This window comes from Boleophthalmus pectinirostris, unplaced genomic scaffold, assembly GCF_026225935.1.
Source record: "Boleophthalmus pectinirostris isolate CB_2022bp ecotype Guang Dong unplaced genomic scaffold, ASM2622593v1 HiC_scaffold_20, whole genome shotgun sequence".
Classification (NCBI taxonomy): Eukaryota; Metazoa; Chordata; class Actinopteri; order Gobiiformes; family Gobiidae; genus Boleophthalmus; species Boleophthalmus pectinirostris.
This window is the reverse complement of record NW_026571153.1, coordinates 8070845-8084115: the sequence shown is the minus strand read 5'-3', so window position 1 is coordinate 8084115 and position 13271 is coordinate 8070845. Positions and strand designations below refer to the sequence as shown.

At 40.6% G+C, this 13271-nt stretch overlaps 1 protein-coding gene across 1 annotated transcript in view; it reads right to left on the bottom strand.

Moving 5' to 3' along the window:
• Window positions 1-13271, bottom strand: part of sorcs2 (sortilin-related VPS10 domain containing receptor 2) — a 332144-nt gene that overhangs the window by 100056 nt on the left and 218817 nt on the right. The window contains exons 3-4 of the mRNA XM_055156812.1: window positions 11726-11890; window positions 4363-4436 (exon numbers count right to left, since the gene is read on the bottom strand). Coding sequence (XP_055012787.1) covers window positions 4363-4436; window positions 11726-11890 — 239 coding nt within the window. The remainder of the gene's footprint in view (window positions 1-4362; window positions 4437-11725; window positions 11891-13271) is intronic.

Genomic DNA, 13271 nt, shown 5'->3' with positions numbered 1-13271 from the left:
ATTTTTCAATTCCGTTGGGAAGGGAAACAGTTTGAACGGAGGTTTGCAGTCACACATCTGATTCCCTTTTGCATTTATGGAGTTCGCAAACTTCCGAAGCTCCATTTCTCGAGCCGTTTTCCGCTGTTAGGATCCAACAACCACACAATTACGATGTCCGAATCCCAAACTAAAATATGACAATATCAGAACCAAAACAAAATGTGGTTCAAAAGACTAGAAAAGATCGGCTTTGACAACAGACGCATCCTATTGGAAAATCAAACATGGTGGTTTGATGCTCACTTTTTCAGAGGATCCTTCCCAGTATGCATTGTGCGATGACCGGAAGTCCGAAATTGTTATGCGTGTATAGAGCTGCAAAATTAGGAAGTACCTGTAGGACTAAAGAAAAGGGTGACAGGGAGAAGGGGTGGGGTCTAAGAATATAAGGAGCAGTGTGATTGGCTGATCAGGTAATCACACAAACCCCTGCAGTCAGATGTTTGTAACCAGAAACATCTAGCTGTAAGTCAGGGCAGTCTTGTGTGGTGTCACATAGTACTGTATTTTCCAGACTATAAGTTCGCACCAGCCAAAAAATGCATAAAGAAGAAGAAAAAAACAAACATATAAAAAACATATGTAAGTCGCACTGGACTATGTGATATTTTTTGGTAGCCAGGCTGGTGTCGCCTACTGCCTTCGCTCAAGTTCTTTTCTCTTCAGCGACTAGGTCAGGAATCAGAATACACTAGACTGTTTGCAAGAACCTCGGAAGTTGTAGACCACGCACCGACCAATCAGTGAAGAGCTGTGAAGCCATGACGTCAAACTCAAGTGCCTGTCTGGGTCTCTTTTGTGGAACAACACAACAGTAAACAAAGCGGTCGAGATGGATGTAGACGAAGACAGACATTCTGTGTTGGCAACGATTCCCGAGATTGAGGATTTAAAGCCGGAACAAAGAGAATATTTGGTGAAGTTTATCAAGGGGAAAGACACTATTGCCCTTCTTCCTACGGGATTTGGTGCATTACATACATCACGACCAAACAGCAGTGATTGGTTAAATAATAAAGTACCCGCCTACCATTGAGCGAACGAATCCTAATGGTCAGACGGTTTCCATGAAGTGAAACCGGCAGATGAATCAGGCAAATTTTTGAGGGGAAATTTATGATGAATCTAGGAGGTGGGCCAAAGCACGGCACGGTTGCTCATGTACGCGCACATGCAAGACTTTACTATACGAGCCCTGTGTGTGCGCTGATGTTGCTCATACAAGGAAAACAGCTAATAAAGTCCGCTCCAAAACGTACGGGGAATCTGCACTTACGTTCAATGAGAACTGCGGACTGCGACAAAAGTTTTGCAGCCTCTCGTCTCTGTCTGTCCTCACTCCTTTGCGCGTCGTTAACTCAGTAAACTCACAGAGGAGCGTGTATCGCAGCAGGACTCACATCTGTCTCACTATTTAAGACATATTTCTGCCACTGGGCTTGTCTTCTCTGCTAAAGCGATAGCACTACTGCACGACATGTAAACTAACAGCGCCGTGTAGATGTGTGCAGGTGTGAGTGCAGGCCATAGAACCATAGGCTAGTGTGATTGCACCCTTTATAAGTTTATGTTTAAATTTTTCATTCACGTCTGTCAGTGTGAAAATAATCAACATCTGAAATTATACAGTATATTTTAATGTATAAGTTGCAGGAACACCAATCCATGAAAAAAGTGCAGCTTATAGTCCAAAAAATACGGTACTTGAAATAGAAGAGGCCACTGGAGGCAGCACACAGTTTAGACATTTTTGACCAGAAAGCTACAAATACTAAAAAAGTTGACAGAAATGACCAGGAATAGTAAATAATGCGATTAAAACACCACAGTTTGGTAGCGAAAAAAGATTTAGTGTTCAATTGCAATACTAAAAACTGTTTATTCATGCATTATTTTCCATGAGATTGTTTCCAGTTGAATTACATACTGATTGTATTTAGTTATTCATTTATTTTGTTATTCATTTGTGTATTTATTTATATGTGATAGTCACTTAGATTCTCTTGAGAAAGTAGACAGAAATGTGGTATATGAATGAATCGCTACCACAACGACTTTATAATTCCTCTCTGTTTGTATAAAGTTCTACATTATTGCACCAAGAAAGCAAACTGGTCTTATTAAACGTGACTTAAATGTATTACTTCAAGACAATATCTCAGAAAACCTCTAATCCATGTAAAACAGTAAAAATGTGTTCTGAGTTAAGGAAACACCAAGTTAAATGGTTTGGTATGGAAAGAAAGGCCAAGACTTGGGGTTTTGGGTGGGAAGGTTTGCCTGATTTAGTATCACAACACAAACTAGAGCCAGCGACTAAACCCTCGGCAGCGATTTGAATCTCTAAACACGAGCGGTGTCATAGTCAGAGTTGCACTGAGATGTGGAAAGTTACACCGGGAACTTGTGCAAGAAGAGCAACAAGAGGGATGAGGCACAGGGAGGACATGGTTTAAGATGAGGTAGGGAGATGGAGGGAGTTTATAAGTTATGAGTCATATTGTATTAGTGGTTTTGCGATCCAGTTTTTCACATTTTTACAGAATAGTGTAACTGAACTGAACTGGCTAAAATCAAACTAGTCATGTGTCATTAGTCAAAACTTTTTTTTTGTACATTTCCTTGTGTTGTTGTAAGTGCTGTAGTCACAAGACTGAGACAAGACCAAGACCTCTGACGGTCGAGACCGAGACAAGAATTTTAAAGGTTGAGACTGAGACAAAACAAGACCACGGCCCATCGAGACCCTCTTTGTAATTTTCTACAGTTTTCTACCCCGCTGGTAGGTGAGGGCACATGCTGTTGAGGTCTGCAGGCTCCACACGAGTGCAGAAGCTGCAGAAAGACGCCCCGTGCACTCCTGCACACCGGTACAAGTTTACTGCCGACAGCAGCTGCCGTAATGAAATATGATCACACTCGTCAAGTGTCAGACATCGAGTCCAAGACAAGATGAAGTCCAAGCACTTTCAAGACCGAGACAAGACCGAGTCCAAGCGCCTTCAAGATCGAGACAAGACCAAGACGAAGCGCCTTCAAGATCGAGACAAGACCGAGACCAAGCACCTTCAAGATCGAGACAAGGCCGAGTCCAAGCGCCTTCAAGATCAAGACAAGACCGAGTCCAAGCGCCTTCAAGACGGAGACAAGACCGAGTCCGAGCTCCTTCAAGATCGAGACAAGGCTGAGTCTGAGCTCCTTCAAGATCAAGACAAGACCGAGTCCAAGCGCTTTCAAGATCGAGACAAGACCGAGTCCAAGTGCCTTCAAGACGGAGACAAGACCGAGTCCAAGCACCTTCAAGACGGAGACAAGACCGAGTCCAAGCACCTTCAAGATCGAGACAAGGCCGAGTCCAAGCGCCTTCAAGATCAAGACAAGACCGAGTCCAAGCGCCTTCAAGACGGAGACAAGACCGAGTCCGAGCTCCTTCAAGATCGAGACAAGGCTGAGTCTGAGCTCCTTCAAGATCAAGACAAGACCGAGTCCAAGCGCTTTCAAGACGGAGACAAGACCGAGTCCAAGTGCCTTCAAGACGGAGACAAGACCGAGTCCAAGCACCTTCAAGACGGAGACAAGACCGAGTCCAAACTCCTTCAAGACCGAGACAAGACTGAGTCCAAACACGGTCGAGTCCGAGACCAAGACCGTAAAGAAACAGTCTGGAGACCAAGACCATTTTCGAGTACTATGACACTAGTTGTCGTCATCTATTTCTATGTTGTACTTTTGGTTTTCTACCTAAGAACTGCACAAGTAAATTAGTTTGGTTGTTATAACCCATCATATTTACACTTGTTAATGTGACTTCTTCCTATTAAAGAAATAGATAAAGAAATACTTGTCCTATATTTATATTGATTTTTACTGAGTTTTCCTTTCATTTAATATCAATACAAATGGAATCATTTTAATTTTAATTTGCACTGAGACTAGAAACACTATAATGCAAGCATCTTTACACAAGCAGAGAGGTATAAGTACATAAGGTTTTAAATTATTGCACTCAGTAAAATGGTCCTAAATGTTATTTTTAGAACAATTATCAATAAATTCCTTATAAATAAATCTAAAACAAAAATAATAGCTTACGAATGGAGGAAAACAGTCTTTGTAAATGGTTGGTTCAGCACAAAAATTGAGTCCTAACTTAAATGAGTTTTGGGTGAACGGGTTAGTCTGATAACAAACCTGCTACATTTCTGAAATATTTATGCAAGCAGTTTTACTTTAGCGTTCCAGCCTATAGTTAACCTGTCCATTGTTACTCGGTACCAGACCGACACTGCAACACGGCGAACAGGTGCGTTTCAGACTCACCAGAAGATTTTGTCCTTGGTGACTCTCTCTTGCAGTAGAGTCCACTTCCTCCCCAGGTCCGTGGAAGCATAGAGCTGTAACAAAACAAGATAAAAAACTCAATAAAAAACAAAACACATAAAACATACAAAGCCATAGAAATTTCATGCTTGGCAAACCTAAGTTATTCCATCACTCAATAGGTATGCGGTTGGCCTATATTTTATATTTTATATTTTATGAGCTGTGAGAAAAAGTGTGGTGTTAAAGTGAAGCGGGGAGCTGGAGCATTGATTCAGTCCATAATGAAAATGTATTGATCTGTGCAGACGAGCGATCCCTTATGTGTGAAAGACTGGGGAGGGTGAAGAGTTTAGAAACAAAATGGATCAAAATAGCAGCTGATACTTACAGTTACGGATTACAAAACATGTATTTACTGTACTTAGTTAAACCGTGCTGTGACACTGGTCTATAAGTCTGTCTAGGAAATAAAAAACAAAGTAATTAACTGGACAATACTCACTTTTAAATGTTTAAAAGGTCCTGTATTACACAAAATTGACTCTTGTGCACGTCAAGCCAAGTTATAATATTGTTACCTCATCAAAAATATATCTGAGCTGTATTTTGTTTCATTTACACATGTTCAATAATCCTGATTTATTCACCTGTCTACATCTCCAAAGCTCAAAATGTTCTGGAAAATAAATTCATTTTTACTGCAATTTTACTGGTATTGGTAATGGAAAAAAAAAGAAAAGATTTGTGTCATTAAAGGGTCCATATTGTGCTATTTTCTGATCCGTGATAACACTGTTTCCTCATCACAAACATTCTTGGAGGTGTGGATTTTTAAGATGAATTCTTTCTTATTCAGAAAGCTCTGTGTTCACACTCTGTTGTGATGTATTGTGGTAATACAGGAAGAGCTCCATTGTGTTTTTAAACTCATTATATCTTCACTAGAATCATTTGGATGATTTCAGGCATTATCGGTCTCTACTGAACAAAAGGTAAAGGAGAAGCGTTAACATGAAAACTACATGGCATCATAAGGTGGAGCAGATTTTGGAGATGTAGACAAACTAATGATTAGGGATGTAACAATAACCAAAATATTGTGATATCCTATTGTCAAAAGTGTGAAGAATCCCTCAGTCGTCCAGGTAGAATCCACGGCGAGGAGAAAATTCAGTTTGTCGACTAGATGTTTGAAGATGTTTCTTGAAGAAGCAGCTTGGATGAGCTGCGAAACGTCTTCAATCAAACTAACTTTTGTCCAGTCGACAAACTGAATCTTCTCCTTGTATTGTCAAAAGTTTTACAATAATATCGTGGGCCATCACAATATGTTGAATTACAAGTTTCTTTGCTTAAACTCATTGTTATGGTGCAGCAAAAGCTAAACAAACTGAGGGAACTACATCGACCATGATCCTTTGCTCCATTTTGGTGCAGAAATGGCAGTTCTAAGCACTTTTAAATCTTAGTTCTTTGGATTAAGTCTTGTCAAGGCATTTTAAGAGGAAAAAGTAGCGTATTCACAATTTTGTTAATCTCCACAAAATATCGGGTGAGATGTAAATCGTGAAAACATCGTACCGTGAGATTTGGATATCGTTACATCCCTACTAATGATAACTGATCACTCAAAGTATGTGTATATGAAACGAAACTAATCTCTAGGTAACAACATTATTATATGACACAAAGATATATATATTTTTTTTATAAATATAGGACCTTTAAGTTTGCATAGATGAAAAAACAAGCAAAACACATACACATGCTTTGTAATTTTTTATAGAATTGTTAAGTTACGGAGCGTCTAGTTGGAGAAGTAATCCATTTTTCATGATTTATTTAGTCATAGCGTCATAAGGTAGGCAATTGATGTAAGTTGAAGCTCCCTGGATGGAGTTTTATGAGTACTACTAAGTCCATCTCATTTGACATTAGTAGAACTCATCCTTTATAAAGTAATGTCTGCAGTCAGGACATTCATTCTGGTTATTAATTCTGGTTACTTATTGAAGCAGAAGAGCACTTGAATCAGACTTGCACTTTTGACCCTGCTGGCTTACCGCAGAATTGTTGACTTGTTCATTTAATTGCCACGGAACCTTAATTTGTCTTTTAGGTTTAATAATTTCACAATATTTTACAAGGATTTGCTTATTAACGCACAATGTAAGATTTGTGGTTTAGGTTTGGGGGTTTGCAACAAGGCAAAACAGTAATGTAGCTGTGGAGACAAGCAGATACGAAAAGTTACATGCAGGAGAGAAATCAAGCGATAAACAGATATGATTACCACTGGCACTGCATGTTCATTGTGTCCCTGAGCAAGACACTTCACCCTTCTCATACTATACAATATTCTGTGCAGCTGATGGCATAAACATCTCCTGGATCGTGATGCCAACTGTAGGTTCTGCTCTGTCTGAGGCTTTGTGAGACTAATGCCGGGTGTACACTGTGCGATATTTTCGGTCGTGTCACTCAGCCCCAGCTTAAACTGTACGACCAAATCACAGGGTTTAACAGTTCACAGCTCACGAATCATGTTCTCACACTGAACGAACCGATGCTCGGATGCGACTTGCCTGCTCACACTGTACGTTCACATAACGACCGGAGTTGTCAAAGTTGTTGTTCCGGAAGTAGAAAACCACGAAGAAAAAAAAACCACGGAATTAGAAAACCACAGATGTGCGGAGACACAATGCTGAGCCACTTCTGCGTCCGCGCATGCGCAGTCTGCCAGATTCTGGCAAATCGGCTCGTGGAACAACTTCAACAGAGCGAAATCCTCACGAGAGGCGACTGGATTTCAAACAAGTTTGATTTTCTTGCGACCTACGAATGTCGATCGGGAGCTGGTCGTGAGTCATTAATCGGTTCTCTTTACCCCATGTAAACTACACGAAGCACGACACACGATGAAGCCAAAACTCGGCCCGATCCCCAAAACAGTCGCACGAGCGAAAAATTGGCTCAAAAAGGGTCAAAAATCGCACAGTGTACGCCCGGCCTTAGACTACGTTCAGACTGCAGCCTGAAGTGACCCATACTCGATTTTTTGGCCCCCGATGTGACCTAATCTGATCTTTTAATGACAGTCTGAACGACACAGATCCGTTTTTTTTTCAAATGCGACCCAGGACACTTGGATATGTGCTCCTAAAACCGATACATATTGTCATGGTTCATGTTATATAGTTGTTGTTTTTGCTTATTTTGGTGTGTCTTTTCCTGTAGTGTTGTGTGCCCTTGGTGTTTTATTTTGACATTAGTCCTGTCTGTTTGTAGTTTGAGTTTTATTCCTGTCCTGATTGTTTGCCCTGCCCTAATGTGTTTCACCTGTGTCTGTGTGCGTTTATACCCTGTGCTCTCCTCTGCCCTTTGTTGGTCCATTGTCACTGTCAGCGTCTCATCTTGTCTCATGTCGTGGCAGTTTAGTTTCAAGTTTTAGATTTTTTTTTGGGATTTATGGGTTTGTTTTAAATACTTTAAAACAGTCCTGCATTTTGGGTCCTCCCTCTGTTTCTACATTACACATATCCGATCTTTTGACATGCGATTTCAGTCTGAACGGCCAGGTCGCATTCATCCGACCTACACGTCAGGCTCAGAGTCTAGTCAATGGAGGGAAAGCGAGGTTAGAGACTTTATTAATATTTGGGGGGATGTATTCAAGCCAAATTGGAGAGGTCTTATCAGAACATCAACAAAAATAAAGAGCCTGTGACCCAAATACAAGGAGGCTAAAGACTCCGGTCGTGGACGTGTAACCTGTCCATTTTATGAAGAACTGCACCGTATTTTGGGAGACAAGCCCAGCGTTTAGGTGACTTCCGTAAACACAGAGCTGCTTGTGACGTCGTTGTGTCCTCCAATGCACATGCGGGACACTTTTGAGGCGTTTAAAGTTCCCACTGGAGATCACACACAAGTAGCATTTACGTTATTAGGTTCTTTTCACAGACCAAGAGCTTGTTTTTCAGACCTGACAATTTCGACTGCTCACTAGCGGTCTTCCTCAGAGTGGTCACGTGGTGTTGGATGTTGCTGTGACGTGTCCGTTAGTGAGCAGTCGAAACTGTCAGGTATGAAAAACAAACTCTTGATCTGTAAAAAGAACCTAATATCATAAAATATCAGAAGACCAAATGAATCTCATTGGGCCAAGTCACATTTAATTGGAAATGTGAACGACCTCGCAAAAAATCCAAATGAAGCATTAAGCCCTGCAGTCTAAACGTAGCCTTAAAGGTTGTATAGAAGATTTTCCGAGGAAAGAGAAATGCAGCGACTGTTTGTCCTTTTTTCCCCTTCTCTTCTTCTTTCAGCAACGTCAAAAACTGACTTTCTTTTGCGGCGAACCGGTCGTGAATTCTTCTCTGCCATTAAAACAAAATTTGTGCAAACTGAGAGCTACAGTTCAAAAAAGACGCCAAGAACCGCTAAACATGAACCGCGAACATAAACCACCCAATCCCAGCGCGTCGGCAAGTCAGCGACGCTAGAAACGTAGGGAATTTGATTGACAACCTAACAGCCAATAGATAAAGAGGTAGCCTTGTTATCTATTGGCTGATGTTTATCTGCCCTCACTACATTCACAGTTGATGGATTTTTCTTTTTTTTTTTGGTCATCATAATTACAAGGCTGCTTCTTCTTTATAATTCTATTTTGAACTTTCATTGACAATTTGAAAAAATATTTTTAAAAATCCTCCATACAACCTTTAAATATGAGCTTTAGTTTAATACAATCTGATTTAGTTTGCATTTAGTTTTGCACAGGCGAGATGATTCTGTTTTTTGTTTTTTCAATTTAGTCACTCTCACGTTTTTGTTGAAAATCAAACACAACAAACAGAACCATTAAAGTGAATTTTCCGATAATCTTAAAACTTTTTTGTACTAATGTGTGCGTTGTGTCACCATGGTAACTTCTATCTAGTTACTTATTTTTCTATTTTATTTGTACTTTTACATACATTTATATAATTATGCCTTATTTAACACCTGTCTTTCACCATTTTTTTGCTACTTATTTAGAATTTATTATTATCATTTATATTTTTTTATCTTTGTTATTATATTATATTGTGATGTATGAGCTTCTGTGTCCAAATAATTCCCCTTGTGTATCAATAAAGTTTGTCTAAATCTACAGAGACAGAGACTGTGAAAGTATGAATTGGACCGGAAGGAGACTTTGCAAACCTCAAACGCCATTTACATTTTCTTCTGTGCGTTCCTTTGAATTCTGCTTGGCTTTGATTGTCCCTGTCCCCTGCAGCTGTATGGCGTTCCGGTACATCCCGTGTCCGGTGGAGCTCGTGCGATACGGGGACGTGTGCAAACGGATTGTTGCGGTGAAAAACGCTTCATGCAGAATCTGGCGCCATGAGCTACAGAGAGAACATGGAGTGCACTGTGGAAACCTCTGTCTGCTTTGATAAGACCGTTTTTTTTGTGGGGCCGCTGGAAGAAAATATAATTGTGCCCACATTCCTACATTCTGCCCTGTGCATAAACTATTGGCTTATGTTAAAGGTTCTACATTACGCAAAATGGCTACTTATGAGCTTTAAGCCATGTTAGAATGCTGTTCCCTCTAGTTAACAGCTTCATTTTACCTTTTGTTCGTTAGAGATTTGCAATTCCACGGCTAAAATGACCCAAATGATTCTAGTGAAGGTGTATGGAGGTTAAAAACACAGTGGAGCACTTCCTCTCTGCACGATTTGTGAGTTAAACATTTGTGATGGAAACAAAAGGCAGAACTTGTTTCACATAAAAAAATAAAAAAAAATAAAAATGGCCACCATATGCTCTCTCCTGGTTTGCACTTTTGGCATTTCTTGACTCTGACAAGGCACAGATGTGAAGTAAAAAAAAACATTTCAGGAGAAGCTCATTGAGAGAAGGTGCTGACAACAAAGAAAAGCGTTGCTACTTTCAGAATTTAAATATAAAAAAAATATAGTGATTATATATTTTGAGGTTTTGCTACGTAATTCTATATATCTTGCATCAAAATTTAAAGGTCCTACATTATGCAAAACTGACTCTTGTGAAGCCATGTTATAATGTTGTTACCTCATCAAAAACATACCTGGGTTTGCGTTTTTTCATTCACAAATTAGTCTGTCTCCATCTCCAAAGCTCAAAATGCTCTGTTCCACCTTTTCAAGTTAACACACTGCAAAAAGCTTGGCCAAAATTTAAGATATAAACACTTAAATCTATCAGAAAATGACTTAAAATTTGTGAATTTATCTGTCCATTATCTGGCAAGATCATTTTACTTGACAAGTTATCTTAAAATAAACGACCTCTAGACTAGAATTAAGCTGTTTCGGACCTATTAAGTAGATTACAAATCTGGAAACAAGATGAATAACCTGATGTAAGTTTTAAATCTTGAAAAAAATCTTAAAAACATCCTGTTATTACCGCATGACATCACAAGGTGGACCAGAGTGTTTTCTGTTTGAGAAAAGAACTCAGCCTAAACATGCAGGGTTTGTGCGTTAAACTTGTGTGAATGAAACAAAACACAACTCCAGGTCTGTTTATGATGAGTAAACAACATTATATGGTCAGATATAAGCATTTTTGTGCCTAGAAGCCAGTTCTACTTATTAATATATAAATGTTTAAATGTACTTTTTAATATCACTTTAGCTGTACCAATACACATTTGGAAGAAGAAACCAAATTTGAAAGTATTACTGGTTTAAAGTATCAGAATGTCATTTGGTGAAAGGGATCACACATAGAATCATAAATAGAATCATCAAAATTGACAAAACTTTTCTCTGTGGCATAATTTTAAAAGTCTGAGCATGAACATATTAAAGTATTTTCAAAATTAACACAAACAACTACTTTAAATTTTTACGTATTTGGGCAAATTCTGAAATTCTTCAAAACTTTATGGGAAAAAAAACAAAAACAATAAATACATAATGACCTGCTGTTTATTTGTATCATTTCATTTTGTGTTTTTGATCATTTTAAATAATATAAGTTAGTTTAAATGTAATACAATTTTAACAATTTTAAGATGTATCTGGCTTTAAATGTAGATTTTTTTTCAAGGGGTATATACAAAATGATAAAATATACACTTAAATATACCAGAAAAAAGTACACATTTTGTATGCCATTATATTTTCATTTTTTGAGCATTTGAAACCTGCAAAACATCACTGACCCTGAACATAAATCAGAAAATGTCGTAATATGGGCCCTTTATTGCTTTCTGTATGTTTCTAAAATGTAGAAAGTTGTAAACAAAAGAAAATAAAAACACTTCCTGACTGGTCGTGTAGTTCCCCCGTTAGTATTTGCGTGTACTCACCGTGCCGTCTTTGCAGTAGGCCAGCAGCTTGTCCTCCTCGGTGGGGTGGAAGAGCAGCGTGTCGGGGTTAAAGTTCACCGGTTGGCGCTGGAAGGAGGAGCCCTCGTCCACGCTTATGAACAGCATCTGGTCGCGTTCGTTTATGGAGGAGCCCACCAGAATCACCTGGAGAATAAAAAGAAGAAGACAGGAGGTCAGAGGTCTCAGGCACACGGCACAGTCAGCGAAACGGTTATATCGATACCGGCGCATATGCAAATGGAAATAAAGCAATCAGAGAAAACGCTCGCTACGCACAATTCGGGTTAATACAAGGGTCGTTAACAGCAGCGTCACTGTTAATCGGTAAGAGTATAATCTGTGTGTCATTCGTTCATCTGTTTTTCAATATAAAACCATAAATAAGAAAATGAAAAAAGCAACTATTTTCTTTATTATTTGTCTCCAAAACCAAAATGAAAAAACAGATAATGATTTGTTTTTTCAGTTTTCGATTTTGTGTTTAAATTAAAAATGGAAAAAACTAATAACGGCCGTTTCCTGTTTATGAGACTTTTGCACTGCATATGGACTGAACCAGGACTGATCCAGGACCGGGACCAGAGCGGGACCAGAGGGGGACCAGAGCGGGACCAGAGTGGACTTCGAGCTTTGACTCCGAGCCTCCGCCGGGTTCTAACCTCAGCTTTGAGCTCTGGCCCTGCCGTGGGCTCTGAGCCTCCGGTCTGGTCCCGGTCTCAGTCCTGGTCTCGGTCCCAGGTCTGGTCCCGGTCTGGTCCCGGTCTGATCCCGGTCTCGGTCCCGGTCTGGTCCCGGTCTGATCCCGGTCTCAGTCCCGCTCTGGTCCCGGTCTGGTCTCAGTCTTGGTCTGGTCCCAGTCTTAGTCCTGATCTCTGTCTCAGTCCGGTCCTGGTCCCGGTCTGGTCTCAGTCTGGTCCCGGTCTCAGTCCTGATCTCTGTCTCGGTCTGGTCCCGGCCTGGTCCTGGTCTCGGTCTCTGTCCCACTCTGGTCGGTCTGGTCCGGGTCCCTCTGGTCTCGGTCTGTCTGTCCCACTCTGGTCTCGGTCTGGTCCCAGTCTCAGTCCTGATCTCTGTCTCGTTCTGGTCGGTCTGGTCTCAGTCTCGGTCTGGTCCCAGTCTCAGTCCTGATCTCTGTCTCGTTCTGGTCCCGGTCTGGTCTCGGTCTCAGTCCCACTCTGGTCTCGGTCTGGTCTCAGTCCCGCTCTGGTCCCGGTCTGGTCTCAGTCTCGGTCTGGTCCCAGTCTCAGTCCTGATCTCTGTCTCGTTCTGGTCCCGGTCTGGTCTCGGTCTCAGTCCCTGCTCTGGTCCCGGTCTGGTCTCAGTCCCGGTCTGGTCCCGGTCTCAGTCCCGGTCTTGTTCCGGTCTGGTCCCGTCCATATGCGGTGCAAAAGTCCAGAAGTCACAGAAACGGAAACGGCCGTTATCCGATTTTTTCCATTTTTCATTTAAACACAAAATCGAAAACTGTTATCTGTTTTTTCATTTTGGTTTTGGAGACAAATAATGAAGAAAACTGTTGATTTTT